This window comes from Dryobates pubescens, chromosome Z (assembly GCF_014839835.1).
Source record: "Dryobates pubescens isolate bDryPub1 chromosome Z, bDryPub1.pri, whole genome shotgun sequence".
NCBI lineage: Eukaryota > Metazoa > Chordata > Aves > Piciformes > Picidae > Dryobates > Dryobates pubescens.
This window is the reverse complement of record NC_071657.1, coordinates 101,279,214-101,301,087: the sequence shown is the minus strand read 5'-3', so window position 1 is coordinate 101,301,087 and position 21,874 is coordinate 101,279,214. Positions and strand designations below refer to the sequence as shown.

The window sequence follows — 21,874 nt, the reverse complement described above, 5'->3', positions numbered from 1 at the left end:
GGTGCCTGTCCATAAGAAGGGGGAGCCAGGGAATTCCAGACCCGTCATTCTGACCTCAGTGCCAGGCAAGACTATGGAACGGGCCATCTTGTGTGTAATCACACAGCGCTTGCGGGATGGCCAAGGGATCAGGCCCAGCCAGCATGGATGTGGGAAGGGCAGGTCCTGCCTGACCAACCTGATCTCCTTCTATGATCAGGTAACCTGCCTGGTGGATGTGGGGCAGGCTGTGGATGTAGTCTACCTGGACTTCAGCAAGGCCTTTGACACCATACCCCACAGCAAACTCCTGGCCAAGCTGTCAGCCCATGGCTTGGACAGCAGCACTCTGTGCTGGGTTAGGAACTGGCTGGAGGGCTGATCCCAGAGAGTGGTGGTGAATGGTGCCACATGCAGCTGGCAGCCAGGCACTAGTGGTGTCCCCCAGGGATCAGTGTTGGACCCCTTCCTGTTCAATGGCTTTATTGATGACCTGGATGTGGATATTGAGTCCATCAATGGGGCAGGTGTTGATCTGTAAGAGTGTAAGAGTGTAGGAGATCTCTGCAGAGGGACCTTGACAGGCTGGACAGGTGGGCAGAGTCCAACGGCATGAGATTTAGCACATCCCAGTGCTGGGTTCTGCACATTGGCCACAACAACCCCATGCAGTGCTAGAGGCTGGGGTCAGAGTGGCTGGAGAGTGGCCAGGAAGAGAGGGACCTGGGGGTACTGGTTGACAGATGGTTGAACATGAGCCATCAGTGTGCCCAGGTGGCCAAGAAGGCCAGTGGCATCCTGGCCTATATCAGGAACAGTGTGGCCAGCAGCAGCAGGAAAGTCATTGTGCCCCTGTACTCAGCGCTGGTTAGGCCACACCTTGAGTCTTGTGTCCAGTTCTGGGCCCCTCACTTTAGGAAAGATGTTGAGTAGCTGGAACGTGTCCAGAGAAGGGCAACAAAGCTGGTGAGGGGTTTGGAGCACAAGCCCTATGAGGAGAGGCTGAGGGAGCTGGGGTTGCTTAGCCTGGAGAAGAAGAGGCTCAGAGGAGACCTTATTGCTGTCTACAGCTACCTGAAGGGAGGTTGTACCCAGGGAGGTGGTGGAGTCACCATCACTGGAAGTGTTGAAGAAGAGACTGGATGAGACACTTTGTGCCATGGTTTAGTTGATTATATAGTGTTGGGTGATGGGTTGGACTTGATGATCTCAAAGGTCTTTTCTAACTTGGTTTGTCCTGTCCTGTCCTATCTGTCCTATCCTATCCTAACCTGCAATCTGTGAGTTTACTGATTATGTGGTCCGTTAACATTGGCATAGGCTAGTCATGTTAAAAATATTTGCCTAGGTTTGAACTGTCAAGCTTTAAAGAGCTATATGGTGGTTATAGTGTAACACTACCAGGCAGGGTCCTGCTCCTGTTTTTGGGCGAGGAATGGGAGAGTTAGAGTAGAAATTATTACTCAGTAGCCTGAACCAGAGCTGGTGTGTGAGTTTTAAATTATTCCAGCTGAAAGATGTTTTTGAGACATAACAAAAGTTTTGCAAGAGATATGCGAGTATAAAGTGTCTTTTTGGGTGGGCGCACTTCAATTATGTGAAAGGGTTGGGAAGGCTGTGGTATTTCTCCAGCCTTATTTATTGAGTCATTTGAAAGAGCTGAAAGGGGTTTGAGTCACCTGTCATGCAGTGCCGTACCACAGACTGTAATTTAGAAAACACTAACCCATATTTAACACTAATAACTTAGATTTCTGACAAGTATTAGGAAGACAAAAAGGTCATGGTCTTAGTACTGTCATTGATCACTGCTTCAAAATTGTGTTTTTGAGAATTTTTGCAGGTAGAAAAATGCTCAGTTTGCTTAGAGGTAAGGGTCCAAGTATGCCTCACATTGCTACCTCAGTTGAGCATTAGTTTTCTTTATCCCTAGTTATTTGCTTTTGCTGCTGCTTGAACCACTTTCTGAACCGTAGCTACCCTAAGCACAATAGAGGACATTTGTCTGATATTTTTGCAGGTGTTTATGCTTGCTTTCTTTTGTTTGTCATACGTTCATCAGATGATCAGGAGAAGAAGGAATGGAGAGTTGATGTTCTTCAGCTGTATTGATTATGGTGAGAATACTGTAAAGTGTATTTAAGGTAATTGTGAGGAGTTGGCTTCACAAGTTCATGTTGTGTTGCTGTATTTACACAATATTTTCTGCATGCTCTGTCTCCACAGTAGGAGGTAACCCAGATGCCACACACTCTATGACAGAGTATATTTATAAAAAGCTTAGCCTTTTCACAAAGCTTGTACATTAGTCTTGAGCCCTATAGCAATGGAACAACTTCTAAGAAAAGTTTTCTCTGTGCTGTGGATTCTAATCATGTGAGGAAAGGGAATAGAAATTAAACAGCTGATGTTTCAGCGCCATGGCTCGCTCTTACTTTCTTTTTGAGAAGTGTGTTAAGATAGTCCTTCTTAAATCACTTGTTCTTTTTCAGTTTGCTGTAACAAATGTTTGTGCTTACATGAGTGTGTTTACATTTCAGATTTTGATATCAACTCTATACAATATAAATCAGGGACATGGCCTTCAATCACTTTCTGCAGATTGATTTGGCGCTGGTGTTTTAGCATTTGCAGCATGGTCTTGCTTTGTATGCTAGACAAGGTTTATGCCAGCCTAATTGGTTGCTGGCATTCCTGAATTTCACAGCTGCTGTATTCATCTGTGTTCTAGAAAAATAAAATGGAATACTGTTCGTGGAGAGCAAGAGGCAATTGTAAAGATGTGAATGTGTTTTCTGGCACTTCAGTAACATGTAAACTTTTAGTAACACTAAGACTTTTTAGGAACATATTGTATGCGTATGTTGCCAGTTTAAGAGTTATAGTATACATTTTCTGTTGAAGCTGAGAATAGTTGGAAAATGGACTCTTTCTTTTTGTGTGTGTGTGTAGTATTCTTTATTTTTATTCATTCCTGACTTAATTGGCCAGGGAACAGATGAAGTCTGGGAAAGAGATGGAAGATTTATTGTGATTCTTTTGTTACAGCATGCTGGCTTGCTGTGTTGGTAGGACTGTTAAGTGTTTTCTATTCATTCATCAGCCTGCTTTGATCTCCTTTGTTAGCTTTTTTCATCTCCTTTTTAAAAATTATTCGTTCTTTCTCAAAAAGAAATAGAGTACAGGAGCAAATAATAGGGCTTGTGTGATGGCTCTGTGATTAATAGTGTCACAAGTTTCAGCTGTCAGTAGTGCTTTTCTGCAAAATTTGTAGCATTTGGTAACATACTAGAGATGATTATAATATTGTATGGAATACATGTTGCTAAACTTATGTCTTTCATGTATTGTTTTTCTCTTGATTCTGGATTGATGGCTAGGCCACACCTTAGAACAGTAGCAGAAGATTCTACCAAAGCAAGCGTGAAGATTCTTCCAGGTTCCACAGTGTTTATGTCCTTGCAGCCCTTTGTAGAAGTGGCAGGAGGGGCACTGGTACAGGAAGACAACGGCTTCTGTTGCTGCTTTACTGATGGACCAGATACGTAACTGAAATTGCTTGACAACAGGATGTTCTTGCACAAATTAGGTCCCCAGAGGTTGTTAAGGGTATCAAAAAATAACAGGTGTCTTGCAGACCTTGCACAAATAAATCTTCCACAAAAATGATCATCTGAGGAAATACAGTATGAGAGCATTGTACTCAATGAGTCTTCTTCAGCCCAGCCACCAGCAGAATTTGTGCAGGGGCCTGAGATCAGGATGCATACCTGTACAATATGCTTTAGGCTAGAGGAAAGGGAAGAGCACCTGTGTGCAGAGTAGAGGGCACAGAGTTAGTGCCTGCCCGTACATCTCCATGGGGAATGCAGGCCAGTCAGCACGCAGATGGGGACACCTGAAAGAATGGTGCTCAGGAAGCACAAATACAAGGGTTTGTTCAGACAAACCATGGGTCAGGGAAATAAAAACTGGTGAATGCTAGAGGAGAGGAATGAAATGAAGCAAAGGCTCTGCCCTTTTATTTTTAAGTAAAAAAACTCTTAACTTTCTTTGGCGGTGGAGTGAATACATATACATATAGAATACATAGAATTAACCAGGTTGGAAGAGACCTTCAAGATCATCGCGTCCAACCCATCTTAATGCTTTTGGGCAAGGACAGGCGTGGAGATTGTAAACATGTATGTGATGTATGTTGCCAGCAATGTGAGAACAGTAGATGTGAAAGCCATGCTGCCCAGGGATGCTGGCTCTTTTGCGAGTTCCCCAGGTGCTGTGCTTTGCCTGATTTTAGTCCCTTCCTGTGCACATTATATGGCATAGATTTGCTGTGGTCTCTCATGATGCTTTCCTGTAGTCTCTCTTCTTGCTTAATTTCAACGGGGTATGAATGCTTGGTGACCTTTTGCAGTGAAAGAAATAACATTTGTTACTTGCACCACTAGTGAAGTAGTTTGGGATAGACTATAAAAACATTAACTTTGGAAAGCTGTCAAATTATGACTGAAATTGCTGAACCAGAACTTTGTGGAGGAGAAAAACTGAAGTTAATTTGGTGGTCTAAGATCTTTAGGAAAGGAGAAGAGAGGGTGCAAGGTGTAGGAGACACAGAGCAGAACAGATGTGTAAAGACCATGCTATGTTTCCTCCCCATTGGGTGCCCAGCCCAGCAGCAGCATATGCATGGACTGCTTCAGGGTGGGTGCTTGTGCTTAGGGAGCTGCATGTGACTGTTGGGCACCTGCAGGGGTAGCTTGGGGCAAGTGGAGTTAACATGTTCATGCTATGGCTTGTTAGGGGCAGATGTTAGAGGAGTCATTGCATTGGACTTGTGACTCTCTTTAGATACCCTGATTCGTGGTGCTCTTAGAGCAAAGCATAGATGTGAAATCGGTGACACCTGGGTCTTGATCTTTTTATGTCAGTGCATGGCTGTTCTGCTCTTCCAATTGCTCTTCACTACTGTGTGTAAGAAATAGGACATAAAAAAAATGTAGTCTGCTGCATGTTTAAGAAGAAAAATCCTTGTTCCTACTGAAAGCTTACTGGTAGGGGCTTGCTGCACTTTGTGGAGACTTGCTGTCATTGAGTCCTTTACTGGAGAAGTCAAAGCACTGGCCCCTTAACTCCCCTTAGCTGGAGCTAAAGAGTTTATATAAGCAGCTGTTTTTAAAGTGATGGTTTGTGTTATTCTAGCAAGTGGTTTAATTTTAGTTGAATTGCCAGCTGACTGGATGCCCATAAGAAATGGATATCTGAGTACAATTTCAGAGGGCTTCAGTCCTGTGCTGGGGCATGTAATGTATCCCTAGAAAGAAGACAAGCAAGCCTTTGTGAAGAGCAACTCAGGAGACTTTACCACTTGGGGGAGACTAATGGTATTGAAGTTTTCTTCCTCTCAAGAAAAGAGTCTAAGTGGTGTGGCTTTCACATGGTGTTTTGTTTACTTACCACTCAGTTTTATATTCATTGAGCTTTTCACTTGTATGCTGACTGTCAGGTTAGATTCTTCACTGGTGGATCAAGTCTGAGCCACTTCATAGTATGTGACCAGGTATCAGCTTCTATTTATCACCTTATTTTTTTCTAGCATTCTTCCTCCTGCCTCTCTCTATATGTCTCAGTGCAGCAATGAAAATAACTCCTGGAAAAATTTCCTACCAGTTAATAAATGATTGTTTGTGTTTGCTTTCTAGGCCGAATTCATCAAGCTATGGTAACATCTCTAAATGAAGATAATGAAAGTGTAACTGTTGAATGGATTGAAAATGGGGATACTAAAGGCAAAGAGGTAAACCTAATTATTTTAAAACTTTTCTCCTTTAAAAAATAAGTAATCTACATGAATATTACTTTGAAACTTGCACTGAAAACAAAAAAAAAAAGATATAAATCCTTGTTTACTTGACTTTTTTTGTTACAGACTGTTTTGCATGGAAGCTGTTGGGCAAATGATGGTTTCTGTTGTATTAAATTTGACTTCCTGAGCTCTGTGTCATAGCTTTTAAACAGTTCTTGAACTAGATTAGAAAGGCTGACCTTGTTATCCTCTTTTTACAAGTAGAAAAATCAAATATTTGAGAGGGAGAATGACTTTCAGTTCAGGCAGGAAACTAGTGGGAGAACTAGATTAGAAATTTTGTTGTGTTTGTATTAGCGAGTAAATGAACTGCTGTTTTGTTTGCTTAAGTTTATATTTTTGGCAGTAGTTTTCCAGCCTTGCTTTTCTTGAGAAACTGTATCTTTGCGTGTAATGCTTTGCTGTCTCCTCTTCCTTTAAATTTAGGACCATGTTAGCCATTTTCAAATGAGAATTGGAGAAGCATCTTAGAAATAATTATATTTCATTGCTTCTGCGAAATCACAGGAAGAAACAAACAAGTAAACAAATAAACCCCGTAACAAAACAGTCCTGGTGATCTCATCAGCTGAGCTCATCCTTCTGGACACACAGAATCCTTATGGTAGTGAGGTCTTTGAAAGGTTCAGAAAGGGGAAATGGCAGTCTGTGGAGACTATCTTAGATTGTTAGGAAATCAAGTTTCAATAGGTCTGAAGCAAGCTGTTTCTGAGAGCCGGCCTCTCCCATTTTACGTTTTACAGCATTTTGAATCACGCTTACGAAAAACCCAACACAATAATATGATAGCAACTGTGCTTTTATTTTTTTGAGTGGTTGTAATTTGCATTTTTTTTGCACTCTCTGGGCAATTTCAAAAAATGAGGTCCTTTTTATGTTAGAGAATGTCTTCCATATTTTGCAGTAATGGCCAAATTACCATAGTAGTACTAACATCTGTTTTAATAATTTAACAAAATCATTAGTATCCATTGGTCATTTTTAATTCATCCCTTTTCTGATGGGTTTGTTTTCAACTTATAAAGAGCCCGAAGATTACATTGTTTTTAGCAAATATAAACTAGCATCATTCAGGTTTTAGACATAGAGGAGAAATTGAGAGAATGAATATTGTTCTAAGACTCATAGATACATTTGTTATTCTTTTACACAGATCGACTTGGAAAGCATATTTTCACTTAACCCAGATCTTGCACCTGAAGAAGATATTGAACCTAGTCCAGAGACGCCACCACCACCTGCTCCGTCAGCCAAAGTGAACAAAATTGTGAAGGTTGGTAATAACTATGCAACACATTCATGTTAAACTTAACAATACTGTAATACATGTTGTTATGCTTGAATTTTTACCTTGAATGTTTGTGACTGTGGAACTATATGTTAACTGTGTTCCTTTCCTTTTCCTGTAGGGAATAGGGGCTTCTGGGTAACTTTTTTTGTGTGTGTGTTTTTTGTTTGGTTTTGTTTGGGTTTTGTGTGTGTGTGTTTGTTTTTGTGTGTATTTGTGGTTTTCTTAGAACAGGTTTGGCAGAGAGGGAGTTGGGAAGTAATATTTATATAATTTTTTATATCTCAAGAAAAAGTACAGAAAATTATTTGGAGATTGTTTTGAAACAGCACTTGGAGTTCAAGCAGTCCTTGCTCTTGGCTGTTCAGGGAGGGATTTGGCAGCAGTCATCCCTCTGTATTGCTGATATTACTTTCATTCTCTGGAAAAAAGCAGAAGTGGGGCTGCAGTTTGTTTTTAATAATAATAATAATTGAATAACAGGGAGTTCTTTCTTTACAGAGTCGACGAACTGTGGCAGCTGTTAAGAATGACACCCCTGGCAGAGATAACAGAGGTAAATGTTATCTCTTCCCATTTCAAGGAAGTAAAAAATATGTGAATGTGAATCCTCTTTTCATCTAACATTCCTTAATTGTCCTGTATTTCTCATTTGATACTGCTGCATGTGGCATGTAGAAGACGTGGTACATCAGTCCTAGAATTATCCATGTTGTACACATGATATTTATATATGTTAGGAAAGTTAGCCTCAATTAACTGAAGGTGCAAAAATTTGAAAGTAATTAATTTTGCTACATTAGATCATGTGTGGACTTAGATTCTAAGTTAGAGCACCTCAGTTTTCTTCAACTTAGCTATTTCAGTATACACTAAGTAGTGCACTTAAAATTCATTGACAATTTATTTTGGTTTTTTAACTTAGTTTTGTGAAAGTCTGTGTAAAAATTCTTTCAGAGTACTTAAGCCCTATGTGTTATTTTTTCATTCTACAGTTAGCAGCAAAAAAATCTAAAAAAAAAAAAAAGCTGAAATGCCACAGGAGAATAGGTGAAGAATATGTATTGGATGAATATAGATATAATGCATCCATAAGATGAGGAAAAAATAGTTTCTGCTTATTGTTTTCATTTTCTCTTTTGCATTAAACCTTACTGGTACTGATGGTGGTGATGATTCTTTTTCCACAAATATTAATTCAGCCTAGCTTCCAGTCCATCTGTTTAAACTTGAAAAACAAGTGGGCTTGCATATATTCACAAATGTTCAGACTCTTCTGGTGGATGATTTGGACCACTTTTGCCCTCTGGCCATTTGCTTCTGGGTTGCAAATCTCAGGAGGAGGGGTTAATTTTATTCAAACTAACATTAAATTTGAGACATCTTACTGATAGGGTCTGCCAATGTCTATACATCCTGTCATTTGTACTATGTGGTCTGTTTGGTATGGAATAACTGTGTAACTTCGATTTTAATAGGTCTTAAGCATCTTACTATTCACAGCCTAAGTATTTGTAATTAAGCCTTGTAATACTTAGAGCCTTGTAATAAAGCTTTTATCAGCACATTGTCAGTCTTGCTATAAACTAGGTCTCCTATTGTATTTGGAACTATCTGAGCATTTGTCTTGTCTTGTCTGTCCCATTCCAGACCTGTTTTCTGTAGTTGTATCTATGTGGTCTTTATTTGGACTGTCTTCTCTGAATGGTAATCAAAGCTGATACCTTCACGTTAGTAGGCTTCTGGCAGATTCTGCTAGGAGCATGTGCAGGAAATGGACCAACTAAAGCAGAGCTGCTTGAGGCAACTCTTTGAAAAACAATTTAAAGCACTCAGCTCTACCAAACAGGCTCACATGTGCACCACTCCCAATGTATTCACTCTGAACAGATAATCACTGCATCTTCAGAAACTGGCATCCTTAGCACATAGAGAATAATGCATAAATTTAGACATATTGATTATTTATATTCTTTCCAGTATGGTGGCAAAAAGATTTATTCAGCTGCACTTTGTACTGCCTTAATTTGTATTCTTCCACTCCTCCAGAGAGCATAGGCTCAGTGGAGTAGGACTAACCATGTTGTAATGTCTAGAGAATGTGAAACATCAGAGCTCTATTATCACTCCTGTTTGGGATGTAATCACAGTACAAATAAAATGTCAGCACTTTAAGCTTCAAGACTGCATATGCACTTCATCCTATGCACATAATAATTTCTACTAATTCTGCACTAGAATATTTAAAATATGCACTTGCAGCATCAGTGCTTAATAATCGTGTTGTGTAAGTGTGTAACACTAGAATAAAAAAGGCTGCATACCAAATGTCTTTGACATGTAAGGCTCCCCTCCATCCCCAATAAATTATAGTGTCTGGAAGAAGGCCTCTTCTTATCTTGTCATAACAAAAGAATTTCAGAATCTGGTAGAAACATTAATCTTCTGTGTCCAGATGAGCTTTGTGCTTTTCCTTCACAGTGGTTGGTTCTGCACGCCCGCGACCTACTCAGCTTCCCGAGCAGTCTTCCTCTTCTCAACAGAATGGTAGTGTTTCAGATATATCTCCAGTTCAAGCTGCAAAAAAGGAATTTGGACCCCCTTGTATGTAAACCGTGTATCAAAGATTCGTTCATTCTGGGCGTTACATGTACATTCTCTTGGATTATGTTGTTTTCCATAAAGGACAAATGATCTACATGTGCAGTTGTCTGTGGGCTTCTTCGAGAAGCTTTTGCAGAGAGATGCTGCTAAACAAATAATCACTTTTGTCATAGTTGTGCTAGTATTTTGAATTTAGTTTTCCTATATTTTTATAAAGGTGTGTTGTTTCTTGTTGTGTTTTGGGTTTTTTTTGTGTGTTTGGTTTTGGTTGTTTTGTGTTTTTTTAATTTGCCTAGGCTTTCTTTTAATTTAAACCAAGAGATCACATGTATCTGTCCTAATGTTTTTTGAGGGTCATTTTCCTGATATTTTTCCTTATATAATTATTGTCCCATTCCCATCACTTTTTTCTTAATTAATTTTGTGCATTTGAGAAATTCAATTGCCATAATTATTCTATATTAATACTGATTTGTCTTTAGAAGACAATTAATACAAATGCATTCTGATTATTGATAAATTACAATGCTGTAGTGTAAACATTGAACTAATGCAATACAAAATAATTCTAAAATGTTCCTGTTTTCTTTAAGCACGCAGAAAATCTAACTGTGTGAAAGAAGTTGAAAAATTACAAGAAAAACGTGAAAAAAGAAGGTTACAGCAGCAGGAACTTAGAGAAAAAAGAGCTCAGGTTAGTATTTTTAGCTTGGATGGAAAAGTATATTACAAAAAAGAAGTTTGCAAAATCATTGCACTTGTAATTTTCATGCACTGTAATAGTTTAGAAATTATATCTTTCCATCCTGTATACAGGTTTGATGAATATTTTGGTGCTTGTGTGGCTGTTATTACTATTACTTTAGACAGTTTCCCCCCCTCTTTTTATTCCTGCTTACAATTGCTTATGTTGTCATGCGTTCTTTAAAGAGCAAGTACAGATAACAAGTATTTCTTAGGGAAAACAATCAAAGCTTTGGCTTTCAGGTAGGTCTATTAAACTACAGGATTACAACATTATGATAAGTTGTTCTTTATGGTGTTTGCTGCTTTGTAGGAGATCTCTTTGAGGCTCAAGTTTGAACAGTGACTTCTAATTTGTTTTTTTCTTTAAACCAGTCTATGCATTTAGCTTTATGTCATGCAAGCAGCTTGGCAGCAAGCTCTTGCAAACTTGTGTGAAAGAAATGAAATTGCAAATCCTGTGAGAAAAATCTCTTAATAATGAGTGATGTTCTGTCACAGGGGTATAAAAGCTTTAGCAAAACTAGTAGTGTAGTCTTGTTGGCAGCCCTGTGCATGTGTGTTAGTCTCCAAAGAGATACTACTAATCTGCTACTGAAGTGTCACCACCAAGTGAGTAATTCAGTCGATTTTCTCTGTGGTTTAATGATATTTCTAAGTTGACCTAAAAATCACTTATGTTGAATCCACTTTCTCTAATTTATGTTCATTTACACAATTGCAAAACATTGCTGCATCTTTGTGTGAGGAATAAAAATTTTTTTGGCTGTATGTATTGAAGTACTTTAATGTGGTACCACACCTAAAATTTTGGTTTTATTGCTCCCTTTGCATCTGAGTCTTAATCTTCTGTATGAGGAGGCTCTCTGTTTTGGTGACCTGTATGTACAAGTGCTTCCTGTTGCTTTGTGTATTCTATTGTTGTGAAATACAACAGTAATTAGCAAAGCACTGTGTTCTAGTGGGCAAAACCTTTAAACAGGGTTTGAAGAATATTAGGCAAACACTTTCTCCATAATAAGCAATATTCCTTTCTGAACACTTTTCAGCAGGAGTACATTTTGTGTGGAATTACTGTCAGCACTTTTTAGTTCACTGTAGACAGGGTGAAAAAAATCAACTTATGATTACCAGGACGCATTTTTATCTGAAGTGAGGATCAGTTGTGTCACCGGTGCGGAGATGTGAGCTGTCTCCCTTTCAGCTGGTTAGCTCCAATGCAGTGCTTTCTGAGAGTAGCTGTGGTGTTTCCACAACCGGCTGTGATCTAGAAGAGAGTTTAATGTAATTAATATAAGTTCAATAACTTGAGGGGAGCTAAAAAAAAACTCGTTAAGGTATGAGCACCAGAACTGGCTATGTGTGGCATCAGCAATGTGTCTTGTAACAGTGTTAAAATGCACATTTATGGAGAGAAATAACGGGAAGGATGTTTGAATGACTCTACAGAGAGCCAGCTCAGCTCACAGTAGGCTCAGGCTTGGGAGGGGGCTCCCTGCATGGCCTTTTATGTGTCCAATTGCTCTGGTACTGATGGCTTCCAGTTTAGGGATGGGAAGTCTTCTGAGCCTGTATGTAGGGATTTTGTCTGGTTTTGGGGCGGATCTAGGAGAGTTAGAAATGTTTCCAATGCATCCAAGCAACTGTAGGATTTAACTCAGGACCACTGATAGGGTGAAATGCCTTCAACTGACCTGGATTCAGCAGGCTTGTGCTTAGAAAGCATCTAGGGTGCCTGGACTGTCCTCTGTGGTGTGTGTTGTACCTATGTAATGGGTGTATCCATCCATGTGTTGGATTGCCTTATGTCAGATTAAGAAACACTGACTGTATATGCTATCTGGTCTTGTGCAGTTGTTTGGAGGTATTTCTTTAGTATAAAGATTCTAGCAAAAGTGGGAGTCATATCTCTCTTGAATAGGCTGTTAACGAGTCCTCAGTTAAAAAGTGTTTTCTATTACATGCCAAACTAAAACATGAAATAGTGTGCAACTGTTTTGCTTTGTCATCAGGAAATAAACTACATCAGGATGAATAAAAGCATAAAACTTGCACATGAGATTTCTGGCATTTTAGAGAAAATTAAGATTTCAGTTAATGTGTATTTTTCTTGTAAACAGATGTGGAAAATACTGAAGTTAGTATGTTTCAGCAAAAAAAAGTATATAAGAAATTCTGTTGCTTACTTCCTTAGGATGTTGATGCTACAAACCCAAATTATGAAATTATGTGCATGATAAGAGATTTCAGGGGAAGTCTGGATTATAGACCACTAACAACTGCAGATCCTGTAAGTACTCCAGCAACAAAGGAATCTTTTACCCTTTTGTAGTTCCTTCATAAATTTTCAGTGTTTTTGATGTACACTTCTGTCTGTAAACATGAAAAATAAGTAGCTTAATATATATATATTAGTATTCATTATAACACAAGTGGGTTTTTTCAGTAGTTCAGTGATATTAAAATCAGGTTTTGGAAGCCCTAGGTTACTAAATTGTTGTTATGTCATTTAAATGTCTTTTTACTTTAAAATAATACCAGTGTCTACTAACGAGTCACTCAGCCTCAGCATTGTATTTTTTCCTGAGATGTTAGGGCATGTGCACACAAAACCATTAAGCTACTCTGAAAAGCCCTGCAGGGTATGAGGTTTAATATTTGATCTTTGAAGGTGATGAGGGACTTTGGTTTGAAGAGAAGTTAGAGGAACAGAATCCTTAAATGAGGAAGACTGTCAGATCGCTGTGGAAGTTGGAGATCATGACAATTTCTATCAATATCAATAGCATATCCACACTGTTGGAGCCAAATTTTCTTGCAGTATTCCAAGGTGTACCTGCTACTCCAAAGGATTAGGTCAGTGTCTGCAGGTAGTTTTGTTAAGTATGATTCTCCCATTTGGGTTCTTGACTATTGTACAGACATAAGGGGCTTTTACATGTTCAGATAACTCACTGTCTTGGAAATTTCTCTGTGTTTATATGATTGTTTAATTCAAGAATTGAAATAAAAATAAGTAAAATATTGTATAATCAGAGTTGGGGTATGGTTAACTGAAAGATTGCTTCCTCTGCAGATCGATGAGCACAGGATATGTGTTTGTGTACGAAAACGACCACTCAATAAAAAAGGTATGAGCACTGAAGATTATGCTGAAGTTTTTCCTCTGAAAAGCTGCTTCTAATGGTAATATTATTTGTGTTAAAGAGATCTAGAAATACTGATCAAAGGTGAAACTTGTAGTAAACAATATGTGTGATGGACTGAGAATATTCATAGATTCCTCATAAACTGGATAAAGACAGGCAGAAACGTAGTTTAACTGTCAGCCATTGTTTGGGATTGGGAGCTGAGGTGCAGAGAGACACCATTTTTCTCCAAGATATTCTAGGATGTATTTAGTTTATCTGGGAATTGATTCTACTGTAATTTTTTCAGTATTCTTATATTGCATTAGGATCACCATTCTTCTAAACAACCTTTTTTGTGTTCTCCTGAACAAAGAGCTACCCAGTGAAAGCTTTCATATACACTTTTGGTACATATATACTTTCAAGTGATCTTGACTCAGTCATCAAGGAGCAATTCGGATGTCTAAATGCTGACGTCATATGACAGTGTTAAGAGTCCAGCTATGTCCAAGGCATCCTTGAAGGATACAAACTGGAGACATGTATCTCCTGGAGCTGCTGCTTGGGGTTGGCATATAAAATTCCACTAAAAAAATGTTTGCTAGTGCGATGACTCCCTAGTGACTTTTTGTTTTAAGTGATTAGGGTCACAGCTGCTTTTTTTAACACCTGTTCATTAGGCTGGAGTCCATATTCCAAAAAACTACCAAATATTCAGACTTTCAACTCCAGTTATGTCCCAGTCTTTCTATGAAGTTTGTTACTTTCAGTGGGAAATTAAGAATACATTGCTTCTGGATTGCAGCCTGTTTGAATTCAGTACTTAAGTAATCTGATTTTTGTTTTGAAAGATTTTTCATTCTATTGTATTATGCTTAGCTAAAGGATAAAAGAGCATTACTCTGACTCTGAGACAAGATGGAATTCATGTAGTATTTCTCTAGTGTCAGAACTATACATTGAAAATTATCTGGAGAACATCCAGAGGATAATGAAAAAACTGGATGGAAAAGGGAAAGTGTCAATACCAGTATATGCATTTTGTCTTTTTTTTTTCCCTCTCATGTTGCCCCTACTTAATTTTTTCTTCATTTTTACTTTTACTGTTTTGTTATTCCCTCTTTTTTTTTTCCATTTATTGATCTGGAAGGAATACATAATGTCAAAAAACGGTTGATTGAAACTGTTTTACACACACTATTTAATAATGGTGTTCAAAGTACAAGTCTGGTAGCAGCTGAATTTCTGTTTCAGAATTGGAGATTATTTTTAATAAAAGCTGATTTAGAAATCAGATACATTTGGGGGAAATGTTACCTTCTACGAGCACTGAAGGAGGAGAAAATGAAATTAAAGAAAATGAGAGTGAAGAGGCATGGGACATGAGTCAGGATTCAGAAGCAGAATTTGATTTTGTGGAAGATATGTACTTCATGTATTATTGGTTTGAGGCTAATAAAAGAATAGTTCTGAGGTGTTTGTAGGAATATGAGCATCTGTGTAAAAAATGAGAATGGTACTAAAATAATTTTGCGTTTTTAAGAACAAACAATAATAGATAAGAATGAAATAATATAAGGAGAGGATGAAATATAATCTACAACCACATGATACAATCTTCCGAAGACACACACTTGAAAAGAAACTGTTTCCCTTGCCATGTTTTCAGTTTGAAGAGTATAAAAGAATCAAAGATACTACTATGTAACCACCTACAGAAAAAAAAGAGTAATTTGTTTTGTCAGTCACACAGAGAATTATCTTAAAGTGTTATTTGCACCAATTGTTTGGTGTCTCATCTTTGCAGGAAGTTTGTGTTCAGCTTGACATTTTAAGATTTACTTCAGTGACATGAGAAATTTATGGTGGGTTTCAGAGACACTATTCCAGGCTTTCAGCAGTAAGGAATATAGGTTGTCATAACAAGAAGCTTTTAGCAGGCAAATTTATTATTCCAATCAACTGTTTAAGAAAAATAGCTTTTGACTGCTTAAACTAAAAAGTTTTTGCTGCATTGAGTTTTGTGTGGTACAACTCTTCATCCCTGTTCCTTATTTCTTCTCTGTGGTTACTGTAGAATAATTGCATTTTATTTTATTGCAGTGCAGTTGAAAAACAAATTATTATGTAGTGACTGGAATACCTGACTCTGTTGGTGTGTAATTGTCATGCAACGGTAACCACTGTACTGTTTGAACAGTATGTTAGCTAATGAAAAGATTTCTATCTGATTGTATAACGCCACATCACGTTCTTGAACTGCACGCCTTAAGAAATGCAAGTGGGACACATTAGCGATCCTGACTGTACACACAAAGGAGCTTTATTTTTCTGCATATCATGGATCACTGGGTTCTCTGTTTTGCTGACTCATATCTCATATAACAATTACCAGTAAATTGTGGTGCCGTGCAGTAATTATAACCTGGGATCTCGTTAAAATAGCATGTAGATGGCTTTTGTTCCTTCCCAGTGACAGAAAGGATCATTAGCTTTTTCATCTTTTTCTGCTTACACTTTAATTTTTAGAAAGGATTTTACATTAGAGAAATTCTCTATTAAAGATGTATACATCAGATTATAGGAAGAACACACAAACAAAAATGTCTGTGTAGAATGAAAGCAAAATGATTCTTTTTGAAAGCATATGGTTGTAACATTAAGGATTTAGGGGAAACAAAATGATAAAATTTTGAAATCAGATTACTGTAAGGGTATTAGTTGCTTTATGTTTTCAAGTTTTACAATCCAAGTAGTATAGGACTTCAGCATCCAGGTCTTATGAATAACTCAAAGGTTGTAGCAGTAATCTGTAAAACAGTATTGAAGCCCAGAGGAAAAAGATCTTGTTATCCATGGAAAGTGTTTTTTATAGAATGCATGACTAGCTACAATGATAATGCTAGGATTAATGATCTCAGCTTTTCTAATCATCTTCATACAACCTCTCTTTAGTTTCTAGCAATTCATAGGATAGGATAACTGGAATTTCAGAACTAAATCTCTTACTTAGAAGATTACTACCTAGGCATTGGAAGCCCAAATCCATTGCAATGTTGTTACTTGGAGGAGTGTGTTATCGGGGATGTAACAACGGTGTAAAGAATTTTAAAATGTAAAAATAATTAGCTGTTGCTAGCTAAATATTTATTTCACTTATTTTATAGAAACTTTAATGAAAGACCTTGATGTAATAACAATTCCCAGTAAAGATGTTGTGATGGTACATGAACCAAAACAAAAGGTGGATTTAACAAGGTACCTAGAAAACCAAACTTTTCGTTTTGATTATGCCTTTGATGATTCAGCTCCTAATGAAATGGTTTACAGGTATGTAGATCTGTTTTTTTTCCTTTGTGAATCTCTTTTCTCATATATCCTGTGTCAGTAACTGTGGTGTTACCTTGGTGATGGACTTTACTCCTCTTCTCTGTTTACCAGATATGTGTATTTCTACCACCATGCTTTTAATTGTTTACTTCTGTTTTAACTCTTCATCCTGAATCCTTCACCTGCAATGTCATCTCCACTGCTGTTAATCTCTGTCCTGCATTTCAGTCCTCCTCCAAGTCCTGGTGGTTTTCAGGCCCCAGTGTCTGTTTCCTGCTTCCACAACTACTTTGTATTTGAGCAACTTCATGAGCTCTCCATTTGCTTCGGGGGTTTTGTCTTATTTATGTGTGTCTGCAGCATCTGGGAAATTGGAGTCATGGCTTTTAGTCTTCAGGAAATGCTGAAGAAAAGGACAGTCCCAGCCCCAAAGAGCTTGCAATTTCAGTATAAGATCATAGAGATGGAATCAAATCAGGAGAGGTTTGGTGAACTACAAAGAAAGTGACAACAGTTATGTTCCTGTATTGCTGAGATAGCTAAGCTAGCTTGGCTGCTGGAAGCAGTCTGGTTGATGTAACATGGAGGTGCATGGGGCTAAATTATCTTGCTCAAAATGCTGAATCTTTCTGATTTCAAAAACAACAGCAACAAAGAAACACATTTACTTGCAGCCCCAAGGTATTTGGATGTCCATTTTTCTCCTTTATTATGCTGTCTTCTTTTATTCTACAGCTGGCACAGAACAACACACACAGTGCTTTTAAAAATGGGTTTAGAAGTAGCTCTTCATCTTGTACAAGTCCCTGAATGGAATAGACACAGTAGGAGGCAAGGTTAGACACCACAATAGATCAGTCTTGGTACACAGTGTAACTACTGTAAAGCTTTGTAAAGGGAATATTGATATTGGAAAGGAATCTGATGATGATAATTTTCCTTATTCTTGGAAAATGCTTCCTGTAACCTTAAGGAGTACTGACAGAGAAATACCTTCCAATAACTGAGAAGCAAAAGTTAGCATTGTGTCCTGGTTAATGTTGCACATTAGCATCTTAGTGGTGGATAGCAAAAAATGATACTAAAAACACTACTAAAGGCCTTGAAATTTAAAACTTCTATATTGTACTTTTAGAAGAATGATGATGAAAAGAAAATTAATATAGTCTGTTAGTTTACACGAAGAAAATATATCTAAGCAGCAAAACTGTGCCCTCTGAGATTTCTTGCTCTAAGGGCTGTTGGTAGCACCTCTTCTTTCTTGATGTGGAAGAGTGTTCTGGTTCGTGATGCATGCCTCTTAGTTAACAATTGTTTCTTCTAATCTCCCTTCTACTGCTTTTTGTCTTGTGAGCATAATGTTTACATTTTTATGGAGTTTTCTCCAGACAATTTCTATTAGTTGTGCAATAAATTAATGGAAATATGGGCCATCATGGCCACCTGAACACATTGCTGGTTCACATCCATATGGCCATCAGCCAACATCCCCAGGTCCTTCTCCATCAGGCAACTTTCCAGCCACTGTGCCCCAAACTTACAGCATTTCATGGGGTTATTGTGACCTAAGTGCCGTACCTGGCACTTGTCTTTGTTAAACTTCATGCAATTGACCTTGATCCATTGGTCCTGTCATCCAAGATGATTTGTAGAGCCTCTCTACTCTCAGGCAGATGAACACTCCCACCCAGTTTAGTATCATCTATGCACATACTGAGAGTGCACTTGATCCCCTCATCCAGATAATTGATAAAGATATTAAACTGAACTGGCCCAAATACTGAGTCCTGAGGAACACCACTTGTGAGTGGCCACCAACTGGATTTAACTCCATTCACCACTGCACTTTGAGCCTGGCTATCCAGGCAGTTTGTAACTCAGCAAGCTGGACACTAATCCAAGCAATAAGAAGCCAGTTTCTCCAGGATGATGCTCTGGGAAACAGTATCAAGGGCTTTAGTAAAGTCCAGATAAATAGCATCCACAGCTTTCCTTCAGCCATGGCAAGAGGAGGGGCAAGGACAACCTCTGCTCCTTAGTGGACATGGTGGGGAATATTGTAACTAAAGATGAGGAGAAGGCAGAGGTACTTAACACCTTTTACCTCAATTTTTTATATCAGGATAGGTTGTCTTCTAGACAACTGGCCTCCTGAGCTGGCAGATGGAGGCAGGGAGCAGTATAGTTCCCCTGTGATCCAGGAGGAATTACTTAGAGACCTGCTTAGCCACAGTATAACTAAGGTTGGAAGAGACCCCAAGGATCATCAAGTCCAACCTGTCCCAATAGACCTCACGACTAGACCATGGCACCAAGTGCCACGTCCAATCTCCCCTTGAACACTTCCAGGGACGGTGACTCCACCACCTCCCTGGGCAGCACATTCCAATGATGAATGACTCGCTCAGTGAAGAACTTTTTCCTCACCTCGAGTCTAAACCTCCCCTGGCGCAGCTTGAGACTGTGTCCCCTTGTTCTGGTGCTGGTTGCCTGGGAGAAGAGACCAACCCCTTCCTGGCTACAACCACCTTTCAGGTAGTTGTAGAGGGCAATGAGGTCACCCCTGATCCTTCTCTTCTCCAGGCTAAACAATCCCAGCTCCCTCAGCCTCTCGTCATAGGACTTGTGCTCAAGGCCTCTACCCAGCCTTGTTGCCCTTTTCTGGACACGTTCAAGTGTTTCAATGTGCTGCTTAAACTGAGGGGCCCAGAACTGGACAGAGTACTCAAGGTGTGACCTAACCAATGCAGAGGACAGGGGCACAATGACCTCCCTGCTCCTGCTGGCCACACTATTCCTAATAGAGGCCAGGATGCCATTGGCCCTCTTGGCCACCTGGGCACACTGCTGGCTCATGTTTAGGCGGGTGTCAATCAGCACCCCCAGGTCCCTCTCTGTTTGGGAGCTCTCAGCCACTCTGACCCCAGCCTGTAGCTCTGCATCTGGTTGCCGTGGCCAAAGTGCAGCACCCAGCACTTGGACTTGTTAAATGCCATCCCATTGGCCTCTGCCCATCTGTCCGGTCAGTTGAGGTCCCTCTGCAGAGCCTTTCTACCCTCTAACTGACTAACATCTGTTCCCAACTTGGTGTCATCTGCAAACTTGCTGATGACTGACTCAATCCCCTCATCCAGATCATCAATGAAGATGTTAAAGAGGATGGGGCCCAGCACTGATCCCTGGGGGACGCCACTGGTGACTGGCCGCCAGCTGGATGTGGCACCATTCACCACCACTCTCTGGGCTCGGCCCTCCAGCCAGTTCCTAACCCAGCACAGAGTGTTGCGGTCCAAACCACGAGCTGACAGCTTAGCCAGCAGCTTACTGTGGGGGACGGTGTCAAAGGCCTTGCTGAAGTCCAGATAGACTACATCCACAGGCCTCCCCACATCCACCAGACGGGTCACCTGATCATAGAAGGAGATCAGGTTGGTCAGGCAGGACCTGCCCTTCCTAAATCCATGTTGGCTGGACCTGAGCCCTTGGCCATCCTTCAGGTGCGCAGTTATTGCCGCCAGGATAATCTGCTCCATCACTTTCCCTGGCACTGAGGTCAGGCTGACTGGCCTGGAGTTTCCAGGTTCCTCCATCCGTCCCTTCTTGTGGATGGGGACCACATTGGCCAGTTTCAGTCATCTGGGACCTCTCCAGTGAGCCAGGACTGGAGGAAAATGATGGAGAGCGGCTTGGCCAGCTCATCTGCCAGCTCTCTTAGCACCCTAGGATGGATCCCATCTGGTCCCATGGACTTGTGGGTGTCCAAGTGGCTCAACAGGTCCCGAACTAGTTCCTCATGGATTTCCGGGGCATTACACTGCTCCCCGACCCTATTACCCAGCTCAGGAGGCCACTCATCCTGGACTCCTGCCTTGCTGTTAAACATTGAGGCAAAGAAGGTGTTCAGGACCTCAGCCTTTTCCTCATCTTCGGTCACCATGTTCCCCTCCAGGTCCAGTAAGCAGTGGAGGTTCTGCTTGCCCTTCTTTTTAGCGTTGATATATTTGTAACAATGCTTTTTATTGTCTTTCACAGAGGTGGCCAGTTTCAGTTCCAACTGGGCCTTTGCCTCTCTAATTTTATTCCTACATAATCTGACCACTTCCTTGAACATACCTTGAGAAGCCTTCCCCTCCTTCCAAAGGTGATACAGCCTCTTTTTCCCCTTCAGTCCTCCAGGAGCTGCTTGCTCATCCAGGCCGGTCGCCTTCCCCGCCGGCTCATCTTTCGGCACATGGGGACCGCCAGTTCCTGTGCCTTCAAGAGCTCCTGTTTGAAGCAGCTCCAACCCTCCTGGACCCCTCGGTTCCTGAGGGTTTGTACCCAGGGAACTTTACAAATAAGTTTCTTAAAGAGGCTGAAGTTTGGCCTCCTGCAGTCCAAGGTGAAGGTTCTGTTGGTGCTCCTCCCTCTCTCCCTGCAGATTGAAAACTTCACTGTCTCGTGGTCACTGCACCCTAGGCAGCCTCCCACCGTCACATCTCCCACCAGTCCTTCCCTATTGGAGAGCAGCAGGTCAAGCAGAGCCTGTCCCCTGGTAGGCTCGCTTAACAGCTGCAGCAGGAAGCAATCCTCTATCCGCTCCAGGAATCTTCTGGACTGCTTTCTCTCTGCTGGATTAAGTTCTCAGCAGATATCTGGCAGGTTGAAGTCCCCCACAAGGACAAGATCTGATGATCTTGAAACAGCCTCCAGTTGTTTATAGAATAATTCATCAGCCTCCTCATCCTGGTTGGGTGGTCTATAACAGACTCCAACCAGGATGTCAGATTTGTTGGGCTGCCCTCTGATTTTAACCCACAGGCTCTCAATTCCCTCATCTTCCACCTCAAGTTCTGAGGCAGAAAGTGTCTCCCTAATATACAAAGCCACCCCTCCACCTCTTCTCCCTTGCCTATCCCTCCTAAAGAGCCTGTAACCCCCCAGTGTAGCACTCCA

At 40.2% G+C, this 21,874-nt stretch overlaps 1 protein-coding gene across 4 annotated transcripts in view; it reads left to right on the top strand.

The window, feature by feature from the left end:
• The window catches only part of KIF2A (kinesin family member 2A), a 75,010-nt gene that overhangs the window by 20,153 nt on the left and 32,983 nt on the right, over positions 1-21,874 (top strand). For 2 of the 4 annotated variants that reach the window (XM_054177972.1, XM_054177970.1), the window contains exons 2-9: positions 5,679-5,773; positions 6,996-7,115; positions 7,632-7,686; positions 9,612-9,677; positions 10,328-10,428; positions 12,673-12,768; positions 13,555-13,609; positions 16,777-16,939. In XM_054177972.1, the coding sequence (XP_054033947.1) occupies positions 5,679-5,773; positions 6,996-7,115; positions 7,632-7,686; positions 9,612-9,677; positions 10,328-10,428; positions 12,673-12,768; positions 13,555-13,609; positions 16,777-16,939 (751 nt within the window). Of the gene's footprint in view, positions 1-5,678; positions 5,774-6,995; positions 7,116-7,631; positions 7,687-9,611; positions 9,735-10,327; positions 10,429-12,672; positions 12,769-13,554; positions 13,610-16,776; positions 16,940-21,874 lie in introns of all 4 variants that reach the window. The other 2 variants (XM_054177971.1, XM_054177969.1) reach the window with 1 other exon arrangement.